We start from the raw sequence: 27,588 nt of genomic DNA, 5'->3' as shown, positions 1-27,588 counted from the left end.
AAATAAAAATTTTAAGAAGAAACAAAAAAGAATATCTCTGCCAGTTTTGAACAGACTAAGGTTTAAAGGGTAGCGTCGGAGAGTCGCCCGAAATTACGTTCATTTAATGATTTGAATGATTTAGAAACAGCTGATATAAATTCAAAATGGCGATTTGAATGATTTAAAAACAGCTGATGAATTCAAAATGGCGAAGGTTTGAATTATTTAGAAACAGCTGATATAAATTCAAAATGGCGATTTGAATGATTTAGAAACAGCTTATATATATTCAAAATGGCGAAGGTTTGAATTATTTAGGAACAGCTGATATAAATTCAAAATGGAGAAGGTTTGAATTATTTAGAAACAGCTGATATAAATTCAAAATGACGTTTTGAATGATTTAGAAACAGCTGATATAAATTCAAAATGGCGAAGGTTGAAGAGAAAACGAAGTTTTGTCAATCTAAATTCTATAAAGATTGGAATCCAGACACGCTGGCCAAATACAACAGGTACGTTTAACCCTGATTACAAAGGGGGGGGGGGCAGGGGGTGGTCTACCATTTTCTATTTTTTCCATGTTTTCGTCTCCGGAACTAATGACTAGCATATTTTCAAATATGTATAGTTTTTGGCGATTTTCATCTGCTGCAGAATTATAATTTTTGGAAGACAATATTTTTGTAAAGACATTTTTCCGTATTTTCGATTTTCTAGAAGATCGGCAGCAAAGTTAACCCCTTTTCAAAGATATCTTGCACCTTCATGCATAGTTGATTAGCAAATTTGTTGTTGATTATGCATTAATTGATGGGAATAATTTGCAAAAGTTTTCCAAATGTATGATTCGCCAAATTATAATTCATGACATTTTTTGCAAACTATTCACTAAACGTTTTTTTTGCTAAGAATATTTCGACCTTTGACAAATATAGTCTGAGAGCTTTATGAAAATGCATAATGCATAAGCGCCAGACAGCTATGGAAATTATGCATCAATTTTTAGGGCCGGGTCGACCATGAAATGGGTTTACACTTATATATTTTCTCAATTTTAATTTAACATATTCTGATTTCGGATTTAGCAGAGCAAAGAAATTATTGGTCTGATTACACTGCACTATTTCTGTTTCTCATGTTGTTCATTAGACAGTAAAGTAAAGCTGGGAATTTTAGAATTGAATATTGATATTCCGATTGCTTAATTTAAATATCAAATGTGGACACTTTTAATTTCCCATGCTTAATTCGCTCTTTTTCTCGCTCTGTCAGTTTCAGACCATTGAGAGTTCAATCATTAAATGGCGCGAAAAATTTTAGATTTTCCGGCTTCTTTGATTGGCTGCACAAGTTTCTACAAAAGCCACGCGATTGGCTGAGTTAAATACGCTTTTGTTAATACAAACTAAAGATTAAATTAATCATGAGATTAACAAAAAGAGAAGATTAAGCATTCAAAAGTTTTCAGCTCTGGCCATATTTTAATTGAAGAGAAAGGAATAAGTTTGAAAACATTCCCTCAATAAAATATCGATTATATGTTTATTGCAAAGTAAGGAATATTTTCATAAAGGGAATTTATTCAGCTGGATTTGAAGATTAAAGGGACCGTTCACTTATTTGGGTAATTTCAGGGTAAACTAAACAGCATATTCACTGTTGATTGGTAATAGTCTTACTTTTCAAAGACAACTGTGGCCGGAGAAAAAAGCCGATTTTTCGTTCAGAATTTGAGCGGAAAGGGACGGTCCCTCACTTTAGACACTATTTGATGTTTTTTTTTCTGTAACAGCAGCCCAATAAAATTTACATAAATTTTAAAATTGAAAAAGGCTGAGTTTTCTGCATATTCAAAGGCAATTAGTTTATCTTTACAATTACAAAAAAATCAGATAATTTTCATTCAAAAATAAAAACTGAAACTTTTAACACAGAAATTTTGTTTATGTTTTCCTTTAAAGCCTAAAGCAAGAACCTTTGACAATAAAAACATCTGAAGATATCTCTTAAAATATGACTCAAGTGGATCCTGTACTAATTCTCTCATTGCATTCTTTGAAAATCCGTAATTTACAGTGACCCTCCATGCAAAGATGGCAATGTCCTACTTACAACTAGCTATATCCTTGAAACCTTAATCTGATCAAAAATCAAAAATCTATTTCAAACTTGTAAATCGGGCCATCTTTGCATAATTATTGATACTTATTTTGTCCAGTGTTGCTGATAAACATTTGCGGAGTTTCTTCCAACAGCCGGGCAAACAGATTCACCTGCAAAGAATCAAACAGGTATTATTCAGAGATTAGCAACCTTTCATTTATAATGTGACATGTCCGATTAACGACAATGGCAGAGATCACTAAAGAGGCTGTAGACATAATTTAGAGTGACTTTCCATGTACAATTTACAACAGTTAGGGATTCCAACGCCAGTGAATTTATCTTGCGCGTAATTGCGAGCCCTTCAATTCGGCAGAATTCTTTCTTAAGATAAAATAAAAAAATAATGCATAGTAAAATTAATTTTTTCTTTTTATTTGTTCACGTAAGAAATTGAACAAAAACCTATTACGAACCTCAGAAGTACAATTAAAAACGAGAACCAGAAAACTATGAAATAGAAAGACGACATTATAGCAAACTAAAGCATTTAATGATGTTACAACACAAATAGTTTTACTAGATACTTATTAAGTAAAACGGTTCTGTTCACACTAAACAATTGCTGTGTCTCATGTTCAATGTTCATTAAACTGTTTAAAGTCGTAACTTGAATCTAAAAGTTATCATCCTATTTCAAAGTTTTTTGGTTATCACTGTACATCTGATAGAAGTTCTTTGAATACATTTAATTTTATCTGGATTATTTTTGAATTAATACTTTTTTAAACATTAATAATTTGAAATCAAACTTATTATTTAATTTTTTGATTGATTGATTGATTGAACGGTTGATTTGTTGTTTACAGATTTATTTTCTGATACCTTTCGTGCATAAAAGTTTCTAGTTTAGAAACATGAAGCTATATAAAGGCAGGGTGTAAAGTACTCATCCTCTCTGTAAAAGGGACTGTTAAGGAAAAATGAAAGGGGGTATAGGCTGAAAGCTAATCATATATATATATATATATATATCTGATATTCCTGTCTCGAGAAATTTATATAAAACTGTGTCACATTTATACGAAAATCTGAAAACAAAGATATCCCAGAGAAACCCATTTGTAACTTAGGTTTTCTCCAATTATTATTTATAATTTTTACTTTTATTTTTATAGATATAATTGAAAATATTACTTATACGTCCGTATTACGTCACAAGAACTCCCGCCACTGAGAGTTAAGTGTACTTGTCACGTGTCTCTGTCTGCATACTATTTCTATATAAAATTGTATATTTTTGAATTTTCGTATAAATTTGACACAGTTTTATACTAATCTCTCGAGACAGGAACATCAGATAAAACTTTCACGGGTTGCGATCAAGAGCTACAATGCTCCTTTCATTTTTCTTTTACAGTCCCTTTAAGGGTTAAATAAACTGGATCTCAAATGTGTATTTTGAATTTTAAATTTATTCCAGATACAATGTTTACTTTGGTGTTCATATCAAAGAATTACACTTGGCATATTACTTAAATCCCTTACATGTATCAATGAAAGACGCAATTATTAAATTTGATCACTAAGAGCACTTTNAGTTTAGTTTAGTTTAGTTTAGTTTAGTTTAGTTTAGTTTAGTTTAGTTTAGTTTAGTTTAGTTTAGTTTAGTTTAGTTTAGTTTAGTTTAGTTTAGTTTAGTTTAGTTTAGTTTAGTTTAGTTTAGTTTAGTTTAGTTTAGTTTAGTTTAGTTTAGTTTAGTTTAGTTTAGTTTAGTTTAGTTTAGTTTAGTTTAGTTTAGTTTAGTTTAGTTTAGTTTAGTTTAGTTTAGTTTAGTTTAGTTTAGTTTAGTTTAGTTTAGTTTAGTTTAGTTTAGTTTAGTTTAGTTTAGTTTAGTTTAGTTTAGTTTAGTTTAGTTTAGTTTAGTTTAGTTTAGTTTAGTTTAGTTTAGTTTAGTTTAGTTTAGTTTAGTTTAGTTTAGTTTAGTTTAGTTAAGTTTAGTTTATTTTAGTTTAGTTAACTTTGGATTAGGTTAGTTTAGTTTAGTTTAGTTTAGTTTAGTTTAGTTTAGTTGAATTTAGTTTAATTTAGTTTATATAAGTATCCTCAGGGGGTATGGGGGAATTTTGGTTACTATTATTCCCCCTTCTCTGATCATTATTATTAAACTTATGCTTAGTGCCTTGCTTGAAGCCAACCGATTCTTTCATGATATAATTTTCAAAGAGAATAGAATATATTAGAGTGGAATTTAAACACAATCCCTCGGTATGAATTTTGTCAGTCCCTTTCAGCCTGAAAGGGAGTTCAAAGTGTACAAATCATGAAATGTTTTCACAAATTATACGCAGTACATCACACAAACACAGTATGATCCCTGGATATATCCATTCCAATTTCTTTGTTTTAAAAAGTTGTCAAATAACTTTAAAAGTGTATTTGCTTAAGGTGAATTAAAATCATTATTTTATCAAACATTAAAATGTAAAATCGTCGTTTGTAAAGTGAATACCTACAGAATTGTTAATCTTTTTCGCTCCAGACTCTTTTAAAATATACTGCAATTAATATCTTGTTTTAAATTAATTGTGAACATTTTCTCATGTCATTGTAAAACAAAAACAAACAAAAAGTAATAAGGGTTTCAATTATGACAAAAAATTATTTTTCTCGACATTTGGATGATATTCGTAAATCAATGAAGAACACATACTGGCTGTCCAAAAAAGCAAAACAATTAGAAGACGACTCTAGCAAGGGGATTCTAGGATAAAGCCAGGAGGGGGGGATACCATTTTTTTTTCCCCCCCCCCCCCCCCCTCCTTGTCAGGGATTTAGAAAATGATGATATCTCCCTCGTTACTCAGATATCCAGCAAGGTTGATGAACCAGTAAAGAAAAAAATTTCAGATTTAAAAATATCAAAATATTTTTTTCAAATCCAATCAGATAGCAAAAAAGGGCAAAACTTCCCTGCAAGATTTATGCAATATTCTTTCTTTTGTCAAAGGCAATTTAGATAATTATTTTGTCTGCAATTTGCAATATTTTTTCTTTTCTTTGATTACAAATAGCCATAAATTATTCTTACTTCAAGAATAATGGCATCAAAAAGAAAAACACCGTTAAAAGCTCAAAAAAAGCCACTTCAGGCTAATAGCTTGGGTTAAGGGAAAATGTTTTTAATCCATTCTTAAAATAGAATTGAAGTATCAATACATATAGAAGCTTCCCGCAAATTTTTAGGGTTGGTATCCCCCTTTCCCCCTTTCCGCCTGCCCCTTAGCTGTCTCAGAGCCGTTTTATATTGATTTTACTGTTTGATTACTTCAAATTAAAAAATATATTTTTATTGAATAAAAACATCAAATTGATTTTTATCAATGTTTATGCTGAAATTAACTCGGGAATGCATGACAGGCTAACAGAGAATTGATTTAGAGAAAATCAAATAATTTTCAAGAAAACTTTTCTATAAATGATGTTCCAGGGCCCAAAAGGATGAATAGTTTAAATGTGTGAAGTACACCGGCAGTACTGAAACAGTACAACAGAATGGCCGTTTTACACTTTTTTCGAGTAAATTCCACTCTTATATATTCTATTCTCTTTGATAATTTCAGACAGTCATCATTACAATGAACACAACTTTCGATTTAAATTTTTGATTTCTATCCAGCCTTCAAACAGTGTGTTTACACACATCAACATCAGAACAAAGATGAATTATCAATTGTCAGCTTCCCTTTGTTTTTTGTAAATTGTAAAAAGCTTGATAGATATCAAAACTTAATAGAAAGTGATCTTAAAACGAACTTTTACAGTATTTTGACAATTATTCAAATTGATATTGATAATTGATTAGAATTAATAGAACCATTTATATTCATATTTATCAGAGAAAAAGATTTATAGATTTTTCTTTTTTACAATTTCATGAATAAATAGAAAAAAGCATGTTAAATATTGTTATACTTTAAAAATGTTATGTATTGATTATTAGTCAAATTAATGATATTAATTGATTTGAATCAAACCTAATAATTTCTAAAATATTTTCCATTAAGTTATTAGATGTATTAATTTTTTATACAGGGTGTCCCAATAAACATGGGAATGAAGTGACGACTTTTATATCGTCTTCGATCCATGTGGGATCTTTTTAGGAAACAATTATTGCAATATTTCAGTTTAAACATCTTAAATCGAAAACGCGGTCTTGAGATTTTTAAAATGTGGTCTACCATTTTTGAATCTTCAAAATATTGCAAAATTTGTACAAATCTCAGTTCATTTGAAAAATCAAAATATCTTATATCTATCTTCGTCAATTTTTTTAATACTTTTTATATGCCTCGAAATCAAAGACGAATTTCAAGCTGTCTCTCGATCCCCAAGATTATTGGGACACCCTGTTGATAATTATTCAAATTGATATTAATAATATTATTTGATATGGAGTAAAGGTAATTTTTTAAGAAATATTGTCTATAGTAATTTATTAATATCAAAAAGTATTATATTTGGATTTTGAAAGAACACAATTTATTTCTGTTAATTGATGAATATAAAAATTCTGTATTACTATCAAACAAATTAGTGATTTTTAATTATTAAAAACTAGCTAAGTGCCCGGCGATTAAATTAGATTAAAAAAATAGATATGTTATGTCAATGCTGAAATCGTACTTTTTAAACACCTGGTTTTGACAATCCTTTATTTCTGTCTTTTTGGGACACTCGTTGAGAATTTTTGAGATACTTGAAAGGAACTGTACGCGTAAATACAATTTACAACGACACCTTTAAAAGCTTTTCTGATAAAAAATAAACTAGATATTCATGTTTACATGGTTAATTTTCTGATCAAATATGTGGTTGCTAACATCGTTTTTTCTGAGTCGAAAAGTGTTTAACTCCAATTTGACTTAATCTTTTTATCAAGAAATGCGTAAGTCACATGTACAGAGAACCAATAAATGAAAATAAACAGGTTTAAAAAACTAAAGCATGCATATCTATATTATACTGGATCAAGTAAAAGTTCTAAGAGTTTAGTTGTGAATCTGACATGTCACTCTATCAAGCGAAGACAATGTAAAAGAAAAAAGTGTTTAGATGACTCCTGATGGTCGAATGGTTGGTGAGAAGGAATGGCGGAGAATGAATCTGGAATGGGAAAGAAGAAGAAGAGATGCCAAGGAAGAAGAAGATAGAAGAAGAAGAACGGAAGAGGAAGACAGAAAACGAAGGTATTAGCGCATTTTATCATTTTGTTAAAAGGGACTGTAAGCGTAATTTCAAGTGACCTTCCACATAATAATGCTAAGTACTCTCCCAATGTATTTCTACAAGCAGCAACTTCATACGTTTTTTTTTCCTGATAGCAACATCTCATATATGCAATTTCCAAAGCGTCAACTTCCCAAATCTGATCTAGCCGCAGCGTTCCGCCCCCTTTGCAGCCTGCAGCGGCTCAGAAGGCCTAACCAGACCTTAACTGTACATTTGGAAAGTTGCCACTTGGGAAATTGCCACTTGGGAAGTTGCCACTTGGGAAATTGCCACTTGGGAAGTTGCCACTTAGGAAATTGGCCTTGAGAATAGGCCTTTGGGAAAGTACCTAACATCCACACGCATGGATGGCAATGCCTGATTCACAACAGTACCCTTAAAAATTAATCAGAATTCAACACATTAAAACCTAGAAAAACGACAATATCTTTCACATTATTGATCAGATAAAGGTTCAGAGGGTACCGTTGTGAATCTAGAATTGTTATCTTTGTGTGAAGGGTCACTTGAAATTACGCGTACAGTCCCTTTAAACTAAAATTAAATGTAATTATTGTCCACTGCATTAATTTATTTTAAAAGATAATTACTTGCAAACTAAAAGACGTAGAATTTGTCAAAATGATTTATCATTTCGTTTATAATAGATTCTTGGAAACTACTCTGCAGAGACTATATATAGAAATTTACAAGAATTAAAAATGCTTTAATTGTTAGTTTAAAGAAACAAAAAAATAAAAATCTTATTATCAAATCCAATTTAATCTTGTTAACCCACGCGATGCCATGGCCGTTTAATTTAAAACTATTAATTTTGCTATAAATATAATAGATATAATAGATATAATAGCTAAAAGAACAATTTGTACCTAAAAGCAGGATGCACAATTCACACCAGTACCCTTTGAACCTTATATGATTAATAATTGTCTTAAAGCGAAAAGTGAAAACATAGTTGAAAATAATCAGTTTTCAAAATGAAAAACATGGATATCTTAATCATACAGGCTTACCCACAAGGGATGAGACTGTAAAGACGACCCAAAACTATAAAAATATAGCGGTTTAAAGTTTTACTATTATTTTCTGCATTCGATTTACTATTGTGATGGTAAAATGATTAAACACAGAAATAAGCCAGTTTTGAGCTACAAGGATGAAGGAATCCTGAATCCAAGGAAACGGACAAACCAAACTCTGTACAATCGTCTCTGAAGTCTTTCTGGGTAACCCTGTTCTTGATGGGACAAATCGGAAATTCCACTGAATACATGGAGGGTCGCGTCTACAGTCTCTTTAAAGGATGGAGCTGCGTCAGCTGTCTAAACAAGAGGATATGGAAAGAAGAAAGGTGGAGGAGAGACGAAGAAGAGAAAGGGAGCAGGCAGCAGGACTTAGGTAACATTACTTTACTCCAAGCTAAATGTTTTTTGCATCACCCATTGGGGTCCAAACACCCAGTGGAAACTATTGTTTTTACTGATGGGGGGGGGGGGATTTTTCGTGAAATATATACAATGAATGAAAGCCATTCATGAGGAAGTATTTATTTCGAGAATAGGGCAGGACCGGTACGAATTTAGTAGAGCATTCATAATCTGTGACTTTCTTAGATTAGTATGACTTGCTTTCTAACTATTAAAAAAAATCGATATTACTTAGAAGTCAAGAGAAGCTGTAAATTAAAAAGCTTCTCTTTGATTACTTTTAAACTTATAAATAAAAAAAGATTGTTTAACAATCAAAGCTTATGTCGTCTTCATTGTATTAATATAATCACTTACCACTATATTATATTTCTGTTTCTTCAATTAGGGTTCTGATGACTAGATTAATTTATAAATGTTATGCTATTTAGAATTCAAGTTAAGGAAAAAAGGGAAACCAGTCGTTTTGATTTTTTATGATTAAAAGTTGTTTTTTAGGATCTGCACTTTAGATATAAGTAAATATAACATTGTTTGTTTTAGAGATGTAGCATTTACTAACAGTAATAGTAGGGTGGACCCTCAGGTAAATAGCATTTACTAACAGTAATAGTAGGGTGGACCCTCAGGTAAATAGCATTTACTAACAGTAATAGTAGGGTGGACCCTCAGGTAAATAGCATTTACTAACAGTAATAGCAGGGTGGACCCTCAGGTAAATAGCATTTTTATTGGTTGTGAAAGGGACTATAGTAGATTCACATCAGTAGTGTGATATTGTGGAAGCTATGGTAGTTTTTTAGCTTAAAAAGTTTTAATTCTGATGATTTCCCTTATTTTATTTATCAAATAAATGCACTAATAACTTTGTAAAAAATCCATCGAGATATAGAAGGCCTAACCAGACCTTAACTGTACATTTGGAAAGTTGCCACTTGGGAAATTGCCACTTGGGAAGTTGCCACTTAGGAAATTGAACATTTTGGAAGTTGCCACTTAGGAAAATACCCTTGGGAAGTTGACTCGTAGGAAAATACCCTTGGGAAGTTGCCACTTAGGAAATTGAACATTTTGGAAGTTGCCACTTAGGAAATTGAACATTTGGGAAGTTGCCACTTGGGAAATTTGCCACTTGGGAAATTGCCACTTGGGAAATTGCCACTTGGGAAGTTGCCACTTGGGAAATTGCCACTTGGGAAGTTGCCACTTAGGAAATTGGCCTTGAGAATAGGCCTTTGGGAAAGTACCTAAAATCCACACGCATGGATGGCAATGCCTGATTCACAACAGTACCCTTAAAAATTAATCAGAATTCAACACATTAAAACCTAGAAAAACGACAATATCTTTCACATTATTGATCAGATAAAGGTTCAAAAGNTTTTCGTATGTTATGAAAAATTTCTGAACCCGAAACATCGTTGTTTACACAATTTTTGACACTACAATATCTCATTGTTGAAAAATATTAAAATTAACTGTCCACACAATACCGTACAAATAGATGTACTTAGGATTAAACCCACTGTACTCTATGATACCAACTCAGTCATAAGGAAACATTTTTCGACAAAATTCACTGTACAGTATAAACCTAGCCAGGCAAAATTAGAAGAGTTATGCCCGCCCCCTGAAAAAATCCCAAGATTTAAAATAACTCATTTTTCAAAGAGTTAAACATCTTATTCATTCTTAAAAAGCTTTTGAGGGTTCTGTTGTGAATCAGACATACCACTCTTAAACTGAAAAGATGACAAATTATTTACCCACTTTTTTTCGAAAATGAGCAGGCCTTGAAAAGTTGAATTAATGACATTTTTCAAGTTCATTTCATTCAATGCTGTGTATTATTTTTTCCAAATCGCGAGCAAATTGCCAAAAAAAATGGGTGTTATGTGTAGTGCAGTACAGTGTATATTGAAATAGGTGTTATGGGTAGTGCAGTACAGTGTATATTAAAATAGGTGTTATGGGTAGTGCAGTGCAGTACAGTGCAGTACAGTGCAGTACAGTGTATATAAAAAATCACTCTCTCCTTAAATATAGGAGTAAGAAAATTCTTGTCAAAAATGTCAATATTTATGAGAATAAATTTGAGGTTGGAAGTCTAGTACAAGTTTGGAATAATCACAGGGTAAGTTTAATGACTATATAGCCAGGACCTAAATTGTACCTAGAAACCTATCAATCAACAAAAAAACTAGATCTGCAAGGCACTTCGCGCCACGTTTAGTTCTTATCTTTTAGATGCTTAGCTTATTAAATATAAATCTTCCAACATTTTAATACGACTTGACTCAAAATAAAGATATATTGGATAAATTAAAATCCACAATTTCAAAATTCATCCAGCTTGTAGTTAGGTTAAGCTTAAAAATATTCAAGTTAAAAAAAATTGAGTTTGCTTAAAAATAAATATAAATGGTTTTTAAATGTTTTTATTATGATAAAAACTGATTTAATCAGTTTGATCTAAATTAGAAATATAATAGAACTAAAATAAATTAAAAAATTTCTGTGAAATCAACTAAATCATTAAGATGCCAATTTTATAATAGATTACATTGTTTTCTTTATTTTAAAATTTTCATATCGTAAGGGACTGTGTCTGTAACGCAATGTCAAGTGACCTTCCATTAGCATGTCCAATTTACAACGGTACCTTAGAAACTTTTCTCTGATCAAGTACTATGTTATAGAATGTTAGAGAATAGAGATATTCATATTTATAAAGCTGGAAATGGTGCCAGAGTCCTAAACTTAAGACAAAGTATCTTACTGAAACCCAGTATCGGAAACCCGGTTTTATGAATGGGGTCAAGCCGTTTTGTAGATCGTTTCATACTATTCCATTCTCTTCTTGATTTTTGATTTATTAAATCAAATGTACAGGGTGTCCCACGAAACATGACAGTTGGTGAATAGTTTCAAATGTCTTCTTCTATAATTTTTTAAGTTGCTTGATACTAAAATGCATAGTAAAAAATATTTTATGGCAGTCAAATTATAGCAAAATTAATATCAAATTAAAATATTTAAGTAAAAGATTTCTTGAACGAAATATCCTGCAAAATGTCTTTAATATCTAATAAAGTTGATAGAAGAAGACATTCAAAACTATTCAACAACTGTCATGTTTCGTGGGACACCCTGTATGCAAATGTATAGACCCCACACTTGAAAACTCCAGATCATTTCAAGTATCAGGCCGACTTTGAATCAGGGAATAAGAATAAAGGGAAAAGAAGTGGCCCTGGTCTGGCATGAGAAAGCCAGTCGCACTGCTTTGCGGACGAGTTCGGTAAAGTTTACACTCACTCTTTTGGTACAGACACACAACATGACTACAGTCAAGGAAATTGCAGAACAATGTTGTCAATTATAATTAAGCTTGAATAACGACTAATTTATTGCAAACTTTAATCAAATTATATTCTTTGTATGAAAATTTGGCTTATAGTGTTGACTTAAATATGTAAATAATATGCTACATGTATATTAACTTATTTTTAAGTAAACAATTAACAATAAACAAATGTACTCTCCTAGACTGTACAAATCCCGAGATTCTTACGTACTGTATAAACCTACAGTACACACCTTTGGTACGGTAAACCTTACACACACTCTTTTGGTACTGACACCCCCCCATGACGTTTCCACGCCCTGCTTTGAACCTCATAGAGTAAATTTTACAGTACACTACATACAGCCAATATACAAGGCAAAACAGGACAGTACGCCAAACCAATAAAATCCCCTTCTAATGAAATGTATGTGCCCAATATGAAAACTTGGGAGTTCCTTCAACCAAGGAACTAATGCAAGGAAATGTATTTCAGAGATGTACGCATTTTTTGTACTGCAGTTTACTGTCTTTGGGCGGAAAAGTAAACACAAGCCGGATGTCACAGCCTGACATGGAATCCATTTTCACAAAAATGAGCTATGACATATTCTGGTCATATGAAACTATTATCTGAATTTTCAAAATTATCAAAACTCAATGCTTTTATCCTCCTCGCATACTAAACGAACACTGATGCATCTATTCCGCCCAGAGAGAACTGGTATCAATATGTACGCAGAGTATACGCGACCGCAATTAACTTTCCTTGCATTATGTACCTTGTGTTCAACGATACTTTCTTACATATTCAGCTAAGAGCCCGAAATTTAAAAGACTATCGTTGAACGAAACTCCCGAGTTTCCTTTTTGGGGTATTAACATTTGTGTAGATTTTGATTTTTGAAAAAATGGAGAATATAAAAAAACTGATAAAAATAGTATTGCATTACAAAAATATTGATAATCACATAACTGCCTGACCCCATTCGTGAAACCCGGGTTTTAAAACTGGTTTTCATAACGATACCCTGTCTTAATTTTTGGGCGCAGGAAAGCTCAAGTGCAGTACAATATAGTAGGGAGTGTACACTGTACGTACAATCTAACCTTGAGTCTTCCAGCACTAAATTTTCAGCTGCAAAAATAAGAATATCTCTATCATCCTTACGTGGAAAAATGTTGATGAGTGCAGTTGAATTAATCGAGCTTGTCATTCTGCACATTGTAGGTTATACTTGAGATTACGCTTACAGTTCTTTAAATCTGCATTTTTTAGGAAATAAAGAAGATAGTCGATATTATTAATTATGAGATTGAATATGTTCTGAGACCTGTATCGGCTCCTGCAAGGTATACAAATTCATTTTTCTTTCAACGTTGAAATTTTTATAAAATCAGCTCCTGTTATGATGTAAATTTTTTTTCTTTTCTATCTTTATGGAAGACCTTCTGAAATCCAAAGTCTAAAAATAATACAAATTCCAACAACAATCTCAGATATTTAAAACGAATAATTATTTAAGACAAGTATGTGACTCTAAAATCATTTTCCCATATGTGTGAACGACCCTAAAAATGATCATTACAGACGTGTGAATGGCCCTAAGCTGCGTACTAGCCGAAGAGCTCGAAGTTCCACTGGTCGTCAACATGGCCGCCAGGTGTCCACTTCAATCAACGGATATCCTAGAGTCCCAGCAACAAGATCTTCAAGCGCTCATCCCTTCAACACAGATAAATATGCTGTACAGGTAACTTTTTACAATACATCCTGTACAATGTACAATGTACACTGTACAGTGTACATAGTAAAACCCATTTAAATTTGTGCATGCCCCGGCATATCAGATCTGCGGATGCCACTGAATAAATGGAGAGTGACTTGAAATTATGTCCTTTTGATTCTCATACCATATATAATAAAAAGCAAATTTAAATGGCCAACAACGTCTAATACTTTGTCGGTAACCCGGTACACATGTACAGTGTACAGTGTACAGGGTACATTGATGTAAAACCTACCTCTTTCCTTTCCTTACTAATTCATATAAGATTTTTTATTTAGGCCATTGAACCCTCTCGTAGACCTCAGAGTAGCAATGCCAGCAAACAAATCAGAAATATTTGGTGAACAAAATATGATAAATAATTTATGCTTTAAAAATGTTTAGCAAAAAAATTATAGAGGGTAAAAGCTTGTATGATATTAAACATTGAACACTTGTAAAAAGTTGCTGTGTTTCATGTTCATAACTATTAAAAACCATAACATGAGTCTAAAAGTCATCTCCGAGAGTTATCTGGTTCTCATTGCAGTGGGATTTCATTTCTGTTTGCTAAAAGTAAACAGAAGTCTAATGGAAAACCTTAAACGCTGTTAAAATAAAAAAAAACTTTTATTGTTTTATTAGTGTGCCTGAAAATGAATTTAATTCTCAGAATCCTAGGCCCAACACTGCACCTCAGCCACGTCACAGGTAAAACTATTAAAAAATTTAAAATTGTCAACAATTGTAAAAACTTGTTAACAATTGTAAAAAGTTGTTAACAAAATTGTTAAAAGTTGTTAACAATTGTAAAAACTTGTTAACAATTTTAAAAACTTGTTAACAATTGTAAAAACTTGTTAACAATTGTAAAAACTTGTTAACAATTGTAAAAACTTGTTAACAATTGTAAAAACTTTTTAACAATTGTAAAAACTTGTTAACAATTGGAAAAACTTGTTAACAATTGTAAAAAGTTGTTAACAATTGTAAAAACTTGTTAACAATTGTAAAAACTTGTTAACAATTGGAAAAACTTGTTAACAATTGTAAAAAGTTGTTAACAATTTTAAAAACTTGTTAACAATTGTCAAAAGTCGCTAACAATTGTCAAAAGTTGTTAACAATTGTAAAAACTTGTTAACAATTGTAAAAAGTTGTTAACAATTGTAAAAACTTGTTAACAATTGTAAAAAGTTGTTAACAATTGTCAAAAGCTGTTAACAATTGTCAAAAGTTGATAACAATTGTCAACGATTGTCAAAAAATAAAAAAAAATTATGACAAGAATAACTGATTTCAATATTCAATTCAAATATGTTTTGTAACCTTATGAATATTGTTTGCTTCTGATGGGTTATTTAAAAAAATACCTCTGTAGAAATGTTTGTTAGATAAACAAAATATTTCATCAGTGTTTAGAAAAAACTAAACAATATCATTGATTCATGTTTCACCATAATTTTACTCAGCACAGTAAAACTTTATTATTATTTTTAACGCATTTTATTTCAAGCATTCTATTATGATTTAACTTTAAAAGTTCTGAACTAGACACGACACGCAATTTGATAAATTTGAAAACTTGATTTGAAATTAAATCAATCAAGTTTGGATCAATAACTAATATAATCAGTTGATTATATTTTTTTGAAAATAAAAGGGGGAAAGAGCACTTGAACACTTGAATGTTTACTTGTTTAGCCTATCTTTCCTGTATGTTTAAAAACTGAATTAAAAAAAAATTATTAACAGAGAATAAAAAAAGTAATTGGGCGGTTTGTCATTAACCGCCACCATGGGCGCCACTGTAACACCACCTGGTGACTAAAAATGAAAACTTATTATTTATTACTCCAGGTCCCCTACAAGACCTAATTATAAAGAGGAGGAGTACAAACAGAGCAGTATAACACTAAGATATATTGGAAATGTAGAACATAGGTAAACAAAATCTTCTTCCAGTGAGCTGTGTCTCAAATTTGATCTTCGTCTCAAATTTAAGACGCGGCTCAAACATGGTTGGTTCCTCTTGAAATCGTATTTATCACATATCCAGTGGCCGAATTTAAAGAATTTGAGCGGCGGTTTAAATTTAAGCCACGGTTTAAAAATGGTTGGTTCCTCTTGAAATAGTATCAAATGTTTCAATATTTAAGCCGGTGCATAATTTAAACCGGGTTTTGGCGGATTTAAACCGCGGCTTAAATTCTTTAAAATCATCTCAGAGTGCATGAAAATTGTTGTCGTCTTGAAATTTATTTTTAAAATTATGTGATCTGTAATGCTTCATCATTGGTCTGCACAAAAAGAAAGCTGCTGATATGCTTCCAGTTTCAAAGGGTTGAATACCATTTATAATAATATCGTTGTTATTATTGTAGAACGTCATACGTTTTTTGATAAATCTTCAGAAACTGCCTTTTATTTTTTATTCAAGGTAAATTAATAGCCCTGAAATATTAAGGAAAACAATTGATATATTAAACCTTTTTTTCCGTGGCATTTGATCTTTAATACGTTGAGAATACGACATTATAAAAAACTCTTGCTATGTATTCATATTTCTGGGATTCACTGTAGTAAAATGATTTCCTCTGTAACATCATCAAATTGAAATAAGAATGTCTGAATGTTGCTTCCTATTCCATAGTTTTATAGATCTCACTGTATTATTCTTGTTTTCAGGGCTCGAATGAGAAATAAAAATATTGGAAAGAAAGGCCTGAGTCCAGTGATACCTGCTTATCTTGACGAGGTTAAATCATTATAAAATAAAATTTTAACATATTTTCCTTTTAAATTGCTCAAGCTTTCTTTTTACTTTTTTGTTTTAATTGTTTATTTATTTTGTTTTTATTGTTTATTTATTTGTTTTGATTGTTTATTTATTTGTTTTAATCGTTTATTTATTCATTTTGATTGTTTACATTTATTTTGATTGTTTACATATTTATTTTGATTTTACCCAGGTGACAGTACACCAGCAGCCCCGAGGTTCCTATACCCTGGAGGTGTTCAAAGGATACCTAGCTGTAGGAGGTTAGAGAGTACAAATACAAAACATTATTGTATGTTTTTTTTCAGTTAAAAATATAGCAAAGTTTAATAGAAGCAAACTTTGATAGAATACAATTTTGAAATGTTATCAAAACACTAAATAAAAAGTTCTATGAACAAACGGTATCTTTTAAACTTAAAGGGACTATGGTAAAATAATCGGGGGTATAGGCTGAAGCCTAAAGATTTTATAAGTTGATCGCGACCAATATTAGTTCTATCTGATGTCCCTGGCTCGAGAAACTGATAAAAACTGTATTAAAATTATACCAAAACTCCTTTTTATGTGATTTGGTATAGGAATCAAAGTATTAAACATATATTCAGCAAACAGGGAACAAATATGAAAATTTGGATAACCCAGAGGTGCAAAAAATTTTAGGTACACTCCAATTTAATTCAAATATAATACTTATTCATTTTTAATAGATATAATTAAAGATATAATTGTTATGTCTGTATCATGTGCCCAGAATTTCATATAACATAATCACATTCCATTCAAAATTTGGGAATGCTACCTTACACCTACACATTTGATTTAATGATAATTAGATTATTAATAATTGTTTTAGATGAATTTTGGTTTACATCGCGTCGAGTTGAAGGATTTCCGTTTAGCTTAACAATGTTTGTAAACAAACAATGCCACGTCAGATTATCAGCATGCTGTGAGAGCAAGAGGATTGTAGGAACAAGGTAATTAATGGGATTATACAACCAGGGGTATTTTCAACGGAAAGCATGAAAAAATTGGAAATCAAGTGACAATGGTGAAGCAATTTATTCTTTTGATCTTTTTTTAAAAGACAACTAATTTGTTTTTCAGGAACGTATATCATCTTAAATTCTCTCATCAAATAATCCCAATATTTTTCTGTATAATTGCACGCTCAGTTAACTCAACTATACCTAGGCAATGGTACTTTAAACTCTTTTTATGATTTCAGTTTAGTAAATATGTATTTGTTTAAGGTTGGGACAGGGTATGTTTACTCTGGTTGGAGTAGAGGGTGCTGATCCATGTCTACGGTTTGTTCTTATTCATTTGGACTTTTCAAATAAAAAAGAAATTTTTCAAGAAAATTATTTAATTAATTGATTAATTAATATTTAATCTTGCTCAGAACGTGTTTATTTTTGACAATTTTGATCATAATTTCTGTAGGAAAAATCCGCAATTTACTTTAAAGGGCAGCCACACTTGAAAATATTCAATTTACAAGGTTAAAAACATCAATATCTCAGATCATTCTTGATCATGCGATGCTGTTAAGGGTGCTGTTGTGAATGAGTCATGTTTTATATTCTAATTGCATTTTATATTTTACTTTATATTCTAATTGCATTTTATATTTTATTTCATATTCTAGTTGCATTTTATATTTCATTTTATATTCTAATTGCATTTTATATTTTATTTCATATTCTAGTTGCATTTTATATTTCATTTTATATTCTAATTGGATTTTATATTTTACTTTATATTCTAGTTGCATTTTATATTTTATATTCTAATTGCATTTTATATTCAATTTTATATTCTAGTTGCATTTTATATTTTATTTTATATTCTAGTTGCATTTTATATTTTATTTTATTTTCTTGTTGCATTTTATATTTTATTTTATATTCTAGTTGCATTTTATATTCTATTTTATATTCTAGTTGCATGCTTGAAAAAGACCCTGTGGCACAAAAACATCTGGCAAAGTTGAAGAAGTACAGAGGAGAGTATGATGAATGGGGGAACAGAATAACAAGGGACCAAATTTAATGAATTTTTGAAAATTAACAGAAATTTGTGTAACAAACGAACGGTGATTTTCAAATCGTTACCAAAAAGAAATAACCGCTCATAAAGAAAAAAAACGGAAGAAAAATAATTTTTTTCTCAAAATATCACTGACATTCCTTATTTGTTCTCTGTTTAAAATTGCATGCAAATTACAGAAAATAAGTTATACAGCCTGTTTTTTTTTAAATGTCAATTTTTAAACGATAATTACTCCATCATTTACAAATAATAATGATGTTTAAGTGATCTAAAAAGGCTTGATGAAAGATGAGATTGCCACCGTTGTTAATTTATCAAAACATAAAGGCAACATTCACCTTGTTAATAAAATTAAGATTGTTAACGAACTAAGATCGCTAACGAACTAAGATCCCTAACGAACTAAGATTGCTAACGAACTAAGATCGCTAACAAACTAAGATCCCTAACGAACTAAGATTGCTTACGAACTAAGATCGCTAACGAACTAAGATCGCTAACGAACTAAGATCCCTAACGAACTAAGATCCCTAACGAACTAAGATTGCTTACGAACTAAGATCGCTAACGAACTAAGATCCCTAACGAACTAAGATAGTTAACAAACTAAGATCGTTAACGAACTAAGATCAAACGAACTAAGATCATTAATAAACGAAGATGGTTGACAAACAGCAACTTTAAAAGAAAGGAAAATACTGTTAACTTAACAAAGTGTTTAGTATAATTAGCTAAGAACAATCCGATACATAAATGTTAGTAATGAATATTTTCAAAAATACACTTCTATTTATATTTTATACATTATTAAATGTAAAAGTTCAAATGACTTTAATTTAAGTAATATTGAAAGAGAAGTTTAAAATTTAATTGAATTATTTATGGTTTGAGTGCCATACTTTGCTCTGGGAAAAAAATCATTTTCAACATTTTTCTCTTTATTAATACGTAGCAACAGATAGAAGTAACTTTTTTTTTCATTGAATCTAAATTTGATTAGGATTCAGACTAACCCCATTTTAATTATTTGCTTACCGTAAACTTCTCGCAATTGATTAAATTTGATTCCAGATCAACTCATCTTCTCCTTGATACTCCGGATTCAGAGAAGAGAAAACGACGGAGGAATAATAAGAAAAAGATGAAACAAGAAGAAGAAGAAGAGGAGGAGAAGGAGAGGTCTAAGGATATTGAAGAGTATGAGTATTCGAGAGTGGAGGAGTATAGATGTGAGTATCAATAAAGAATGTATCTTGATCCTCTGTATTATATTTGTTCCGCACTGGAAATTTCGAAATACAAAAATCGCTTATTATCGCAACATTTTGATGACCGCCAAATAAGCGCGTATTAAGTGAACCGCGCTAATTTTTCCAATTCTATCAAAGAATTGAATATTTCACACTGTCTCATATACAATTTGCTTATGCTAATTTAGTTAACATAATCCAATTGGTTTAAACAATTGTCTTAAAAAGAGGAAATAAAAATGAATCATCAATTGAACCCTTGCCCAAAAAACAAATTTCACATTTCTTATGGTCGGACACTTGTTATCACAAGATATCCAAATTGTGGTCTGCAGATAGTTTTGTTCATCCAATGAGAAATTAATGAAGATAAAAAATGTCTAATATTCACGCCATGTTTTAGGACACAAAGACGACTTTACTTATCAATGATTTAACATTTAAATGTCTCTAAAATCCAACTATTTATTTATATAATAAAACAAGACATTTATGTATATGTTGCGTATAGCTGGTCAAACGGCGGGACCGATTGGACTGAATTTTCTTGTGGACACTCATTGGTGGCTGAGGGGTGTCATTGGCCAAAAAAAAATTTCAATTTTTTTTTCAAAATTTTTTATTTTTATTTTTCCACGGGCAACGCCGGCCCCTTCAACTAGTAAAATATAATTAAATAACTTCAATCTAGAACGAGTTTGTGATCTCGTAGCTCCTCAAGTTGTCATATTACGCACAAGTACAGTAAAACCCTAAACAAGCCATACATCAAAAGAACTCATCAAATGTCGTATTCTTCACTTTCTGATAATGGAATGTGGAAGGTATTTAGTTTTTTAATTAAATGATTATATAGAGCTCTATAAAACTGTTCCCGCATATTCATGGCTATTTATTTATTTTCACAAATACTGAGATTTACGTAAAATAGTATAAAATTTATTGAAAAATTGTCAAGACGACATTTGATAAATTCTTCCGATGTATGGTATGAGAAAATTTATCCGGTTGCATAGTAGAAATTCAAAACATTTTGTTAAATGTTCAACAAATGTTATTGAGTAGTTGACTTCAGTCTAACGTAGAATGTACAGGGTTACTCAAAAAGGATGAGACCTCAGAGAAAATGTACACTGACATATTTCATTATATTCATGACTCCATGCAACTTCTTTTTTTCGTTGCCAAATCATTAAATAAGTCTTTTACAGACCACATTTGAGACAGAAGACTTAGTTTTACATTCTCATGACTGAAAAAAAAACACTTTATATAACATTTCAATAATATATTTTTTAGATTCCCCTCTGTCTCCTTCCCCCTCTCCTCCCTCGAGACCTAACAGGAAGTCTTCCAATGGAGGCCAGGGAGCTCAAGGAGCTCAAAGAGGTCAGGAAGGTCAGGAAGGTCTAGCTAGAGGTCAGAGGTTGACCTACACCGAGAGAATGGAAGAGGAGCACACCTACACTGCTGTAAGGGGAGATAGACATTATCTTAGAAGGTTTGATAGATTCTACCTGTCTGTATCTTAACATACAGTGAAACTCATAAAATTAAGGAAAAAGAAGACGACCGTTTATAAAACATAAAACATTACACACAAAAGAATTGTGCAACTTTTAAAACAATTGCTTTATTCGCTTCAAACTACATCAAGCAGTATTTAGTTTGCTTGGATATCGTCTTCTTATCCTACAGTTTCCAGGCTCTCACTGTAATTTTTAGAAGTGTGACATTTAACCAATGTTATTTTGCTCTAAAATTTTCTAAAGTTTCTAAAATTTGTTGAGCATTATAGAACATTCCGAAGTTTGAACTTGTTATTTTGACGTAAACTTATTTTTAAATGGTATATTGCTAAAGAAAATTGTTGTTGGGGAAGTTACTTTTTTTACTGCACGGGGAAATTGATGTTGGGAAAGTTGCTGTTGGGAAATTAGAAATTAGTGTTTTTTGCTTCCTTTTGCAAAATTTCGCGAAATTTTTTGTTCGCTTGTAAGTTTGTAACCCTTTCTCCAACTGTAAACCTCAGTATTTATTTTTTTCAAGTTTTTAATCATATCAAGCTTTAAGTTAAAATCTACCTTCAGTTCTTTTCACTTCAAGAGTTCAAGGTCGTTATCTCATTCTTTTTTGGGCACCCCTGTATGATAAAACAACATATTCTGGATATTTGACAGTTTTTGTTTAGGGAGCAAAAACCCCGAGAGGAACCTGAACCTGAAAATCATTATGAAAGTGATTTTGAAAATGAAAAACAAGATGCTGTAAGTTTTAAATTCAAATTGATTGATTATTAACAATAAGAAACACGAGAAACATAAAAAAGCCATGTTCATTTAAATTTACGATTTTTAATGGATGACATGGCATGTTATATACAGTACACCCCGGACTAACCAGAGTGAGCAGCATTCGGTTTCTTCTATTTGAAATCAAACGTGTTTTGGTCTATATTCAATAATCATTTACTTTACGGATTTGTTTATTTTTTACATTTTCATTCAAAGTGCATATGCCAACAAAAAAAAACTTTATAAAAAAAGGCTAACAAATTATGTTTGATTGGTCAAATTGTGATTGAAAGTCACAGCTTTCTGGAATATTGACAGAACCGTTAGATCCACGTGAGTAGTTCTTCAAAGGGTGTACAGGGTGTCCCACGAAACGTGACAGTTGGTAAATAGTTTTGAATGTCGTCTTCCATAGACAGTATTAGATATTAAAGGCTGTTTGCAGTTTATTTCGTTTAAAAACTATTTTGCTCAAACATATTTTACTTTCAAGTTAATTTTACTATAAAATTACTCCTATATTATATTTTTATTATTGTCTTTGGTATTAAACAACTTAACAAACTGTGGAAGAAGACATTCTAAACTATTTACCAACTGTCATGTTTCGTGGGACACCCTGTAGGTCCACCTTAAAGGCACTGTAAACTTAATTTTGATGAGCCTGCATGTATAGATGAGCAATTCACAGCCTCCTTGACAAATAAAATCAGGAATTTAGATTTTTTCAAAATTAAAACTTTACACTCCTTTTAGTTTCACTTACAGACTTAAACCAGCTTTAAAATTCTAATAAATTTATCCTTAATTTTTGATTTTTATAAAACACTGACAGAAAAATTAAATATTTATAGAGACCAAAAATTCGTCACACAGAAAGAATCTAAATAATGACCAATTTACAATAAAAGTTAAAAAGTTGCTATGGAGAAAAGAATGTTTCAAAAACTCACCAAATGGAGCTTTTTTCACGTTACCAACTTCCTAGATTTACATTGTGAAACACTTATTTTTAGGAGTATTCATATGAGGAAGAAACTTATGAAGATGAGAACTCAGAGAATCCTGAGGAGAGCAAAGAGTATGAAAATGATTCTTTTGCTGATGAAGTTGAAGGATCCTGTAGATCCTCTTTGTCCAACACTCCGACTGATTCTTCGCAGAAAGTAAGTGAAGCTGATTAATTGAGAAAACACACTTTAAAAACACCAGCAGGGAATACCATTTTGAAGACGACATTTTACAACTTTATTAATTTTTTATTGTCGTCTGAAATTCTTTATGCCTGGTGTTTGTAGAGTCTGGATGATGTGAAAAGAGATCTATTTTAGTCAACATGTTTTGGCCACAAATATACATTTTCACCGGAGAAGAATCGGGGGGGGGGGGGGGGGGGCCGTAGTGTTTATGACTAAAAAATCTTATTTTTGAGAATTATCGATTTATGTCATGACAATTCAACTTGATCATTAAGGCCCAACAAAACCAAATATTATCTACAAACGGAATGCGAAAAATTGACATCTTAATTAAAGCCCATGATATTGTGCAGTGTGCAGTGTGCACTGTGCTGTACACAATGAATCCTGTTTTTGACTTTAATAGGTCTCTGCTATGGTCTATGAATGTTTTATAAATGTACAACTGTACGCAATGAGAATTGTACAGTCTAACCCGCTTGGTAGTTAGACTAAATTAAATGTAAACTGCTTTTGAATGTAATATTATAGGCCTGTGTTAGTTTTCCTTCAATTTTACCAAGAACGCTTATTCTTTGACATTTTGCTTTTTTGAAAAATAAATCCAGAAACATTAGATTCTTCTGCCTTAATGACATGAATCATTAAATTTTTTAAAAGATAATTTTTAATAACAAATGAAACCATTTAAAATTATCAGCTTTAACTGATTTAGTCTTTTTTCTTAAAAATTGATATTTTTTTTTGAATTACTTGCACATTACCACTAATACAGGCCTTAAAGTGCTTATCTATTCATTATAGAATTTGTACTGTCTTGCAACCTTTTCTAAAATTAGCTTCAACTAAAAGCCATATTGAATGTCGCCTCATTTTTCAAACCTAGATTTTCAATTAGTCTTTAGTATATTGTGCTTGTTTTTATCATCTAATGTTATTTTTTGTAATTTTACACCTGTATCTTGTGAGAATAGTGAAATCTGCAATACTGGCAATTAATAAAGTTCAAGTGTTTTTGTTTGTTCTAAATATATGTTTGTTATAAATAACTATTAATTTAGTGTAGGCAAAATCTAGATTAGAAATATTCCAGTTTATTTCTGACAAAAAGCAAAGACACATTTCATTTCAGGAAAAAATTCCTCGGAGCAGACAAAAATCCGCAAAATTGAACTCTGAACCAAAAACGAGACAGATATCCAATATGAACACCACTTTAAGGAAAGAAAGAAAAACAGAAACGGAAAGTGATTCTATCAGTGATACATCTAAGCAAAGAAGGAAAAGATCAAGCTCAAGGCCGAGACAATCTTCTGTTAAAAAATCAAAAAATCTGTTAAACAATAATGCTCTTGATAAAAAACTGGTCAAACCAAATGCAAGGAATACAGACAGGAAATCAAACGAAGGGGAAAAATCTTGCAAAATATCAAGTTTTAGACTTGTTGGACTAATGGGAAAATTTATTTTTGGAAGAAATAAACTGTCTCTGGGTTTAAAAGAACTGGCTGGCGAAGATAATAAAACATCTGCTGCTAGTGATAATTATCCCTCTGAAGTTATAACTAGTAAAGATGAGGCTAGCACAGATGTTGATATAGACTTAGATGAATCGATAATTGAGGAACATTCAAAAGTAAATGATCTGAAAAACTTTGATTCAAATGATAATGAGATTTCTGAAAAAATAGATATTGATCTAAATGATCCCGAAGTTGCCAATAGTACAGCTAAAATCCAAGCAAGTTTCAAAAGAAAACAAGCAAGAAAAGAAGTGGAAAAAATCAAAGAAGATAAGAAACAAGCTTCCAAACATAAAATAGAAGAAGAAATAGACATTGATCTAAATGACCCTGAAGTTGCAAATAGTGCAGCTAAAATTCAAGCAAGTTTTAAAGGGAAACAGGTCAGAAAAGAGGTGGCAAAGATGAAAGAAGAGCATATTCAAAACCCTTCAAAGGAAAATGACACTGATATAGATACAAGAGAGGCTAAAATAAAAGCAGATGAAGAAATAGACATTGATCTAAATGACCCTGAAGTTGCAAATAGTGCAGCTAAAATTCAAGCAAGCTTTAAAAGAAAACAGGTCAGAACAGAGGCAGCCAAAATGAAAGAAGAACAAAGTCAAAGCAATTCAGAAGGAAACATTGTCAAAACGGAAACAGAAAAGATAGAAAAAAAGGCAAATGAAGAAATAGACGTTGATCTAAATGACCCTGAAGTTGCAAATAGTGCAGCTAAAATTCAAGCAAGCTTTAAAGGGAAACAGGTCAGAACAGAGGAAGCCAAAATGAAAGAAGAACAAAGTCAAAGCAATTCAGAAGGAAACATTGTCAAAACAGAAACAGAAGAGGCTGAACAAAAGGCAAATGAAGAAATTGATCTAAATGATCCAGAAGTAGCAGATAGTGCAGCCAAAATTCAAACAAGCTTCAAAGGGAAACAGGTCAGAAAAGAGGTGGCAAAAATGAAAGAAGAAAATAAAAAAGATGCTACCATAGTAAAAACAGATGTTAATTTAAATCTAGAACAAGCGGAACCAACTGAGTGCTCAAAGCTTGAAGATTGGAATCCCAAAGAAACACCGCAAATTATTGAGAATGCTGAAGAAGATATAAGTGTTAGATCTAGTGTGAACTGGGAGGATCCTGATATAAATGACACTGCAACAAATATTCAAGCTGGTTACCGAGGGTGGAAGGTCAGGGATGATATGAATAAGAAGGAAGAAGAACGAGCTGCTACAAAAATTCAGACCAGATACAGGGGTTACCAAGCTAGAAAAAATGTATCTAAAATTCGAAAAGAAAAGAATAAAAACTTAAAAGATAATTTAGAGGAACCCAAAGAGATTATTGTTGAAGATACCTCAGAATACACCGAATATGATTCTGAAACTAGTTATTATTATGAGGATGAGGATGATGAATCCGAAGTCTTAGACGAGCGACCAAAAACACCTGAAACATCTGTTGCAAAGTTTGCGGAAAAAACAGATTCTCAAGACTCCACCAAATTATCAGGGTTTAAAGCAATAGGAATGGTTGCTCGGCTTATGAAAAAAAGAAAGGAAAAGTTGGATGATGAAAGAAGACAATCCATTGTATCAAAGGATGATTCAACAATGGAAAAGAATTTGTCCAAGGAAAATCAAATAGCTGAATTAGTACCCAAAGAGCCCACTGCAACTGAAAGAGCAGCGGAACAAGTTTCAACAACTGAAACCACGTCAAAAATCACCACTGAAGATTCTGACCATAAATACACTTCAGATGACTTTTTAGATGGAGATGAAGAATTAGAAGATTCTGATGCAGAAACAGGTTCCGAGAATGAGGAGGAAGGCGAAGAAGATGAACAAGTTGTTCAGGAGGACAAGAAACCGTTTTTTCTTCTAAAACGTCTTGTTGGAATAATGTCCCTAACGGGGGGTCCAAATATAAAGACTTTTAAATCCAACAAAGTTGGGATTCTGGCAGAGGTGAAGGAAAACTCGAAGGAACATGAAGAACAGGAAGAAACGGTTCCAAAACCTCCTGCTGAGATTTCAAGATCTAAGCTTGAAGGAGTGGAAGTAGTTGTGACAGACGTAGATGGTTAATACTCATTTAAAAGAGCTTAAAGAGATTGCAAAGCCAAATTTCAAGTGATCCTCCATGAATATATGACAATGTCTGATTCACAAAGATATCTGATCAAAAATATGGAAGATGTTGTTGTTTTTCTAGTTTTAAAAGCATTTGAATTTGCTATTTCTTGTTCGTTTTTCTGCGGTATAAATGTACAAATCATTTTTGTAGTGAAACCACAATTGAATATAATCAGTTTTAAAAATTACATATATTGATATATAATTAATATTCGATCAGGACAAAGCTTTTAAAGGAACCATTGTGAATCGGGCAATGCCATCTTTGCTTGTAGGGTCACTTGAAAGTCCATGGATAATATTAGGAGAGCTAGTTGATTTATTGTTAGAATTTGATCACTGATAACTTTAGATAATTGTTAGAATTTGATCACTGATAACTTTAGATAATTGTTAGAATTTTATCCCCAACATTTTTGTTAGAGCTAGGT

General features: G+C 31.4%; 2 protein-coding genes across 2 annotated transcripts; both read left to right on the top strand.

The window, feature by feature from the left end:
- Window positions 1–393: 393 nt before the first annotated feature.
- LOC111712422 (glutamate-rich protein 3) lies at window positions 394–23,703 on the top strand. The gene is made up of 19 exons (XM_023487019.1): window positions 394–497; window positions 2,204–2,276; window positions 7,207–7,340; window positions 8,686–8,781; window positions 9,354–9,396; window positions 13,436–13,509; window positions 13,748–13,910; window positions 14,225–14,286; window positions 14,571–14,636; window positions 15,786–15,869; window positions 16,614–16,683; window positions 16,898–16,967; window positions 17,561–17,684; window positions 17,961–18,017; window positions 18,654–18,749; window positions 19,834–19,991; window positions 21,312–21,513; window positions 22,204–22,279; window positions 23,323–23,703. The coding sequence occupies exons 1-19, from the start codon at window positions 412–414 to the stop codon at window positions 23,488–23,490; spliced, it is 1,902 nt and encodes a 633-aa protein (XP_023342787.1). The 5' UTR covers window positions 394–411; the 3' UTR covers window positions 23,491–23,703.
- Window positions 23,704–24,709: 1,006 nt separating this feature from the next.
- LOC111712424 (uncharacterized protein YFR016C) lies at window positions 24,710–27,109 on the top strand. The gene has a single exon (XM_023487024.1). The coding sequence runs from the start codon at window positions 24,710–24,712 to the stop codon at window positions 27,107–27,109; it is 2,400 nt and encodes a 799-aa protein (XP_023342792.1).
- Window positions 27,110–27,588: the final 479 nt, after the last annotated feature.

The sequence above is a fragment of the Eurytemora carolleeae genome, unplaced genomic scaffold (assembly GCF_000591075.1).
Source record: "Eurytemora carolleeae unplaced genomic scaffold, Eaff_2.0 scaffold1184, whole genome shotgun sequence".
Classification (NCBI taxonomy): domain Eukaryota; kingdom Metazoa; phylum Arthropoda; class Copepoda; order Calanoida; family Temoridae; genus Eurytemora; species Eurytemora carolleeae.
The sequence above is the reverse complement of the archived record's forward strand: the minus strand, read 5'-3'. Positions and strand labels throughout refer to the sequence as shown.

Coding starts and splice junctions, on each gene's coding strand:
- LOC111712422 (XM_023487019.1), top strand. CDS start 412: ATGGCGAAGGTTGAAGAGAAAACGAAGTTTTGTCAATCTAAATTCTAT. Junction 13,510..13,747: donor CCTGTATCGGCTCCTGCAAG/GTATACAAATTC, acceptor TGATCATTACAG/ACGTGTGAATGGCCCTAAGC. Junction 13,911..14,224: donor CAGATAAATATGCTGTACAG/GTAACTTTTTAC, acceptor TTTTTTATTTAG/GCCATTGAACCCTCTCGTAG.
- LOC111712424 (XM_023487024.1), top strand. CDS start 24,710: ATGAACACCACTTTAAGGAAAGAAAGAAAAACAGAAACGGAAAGTGAT.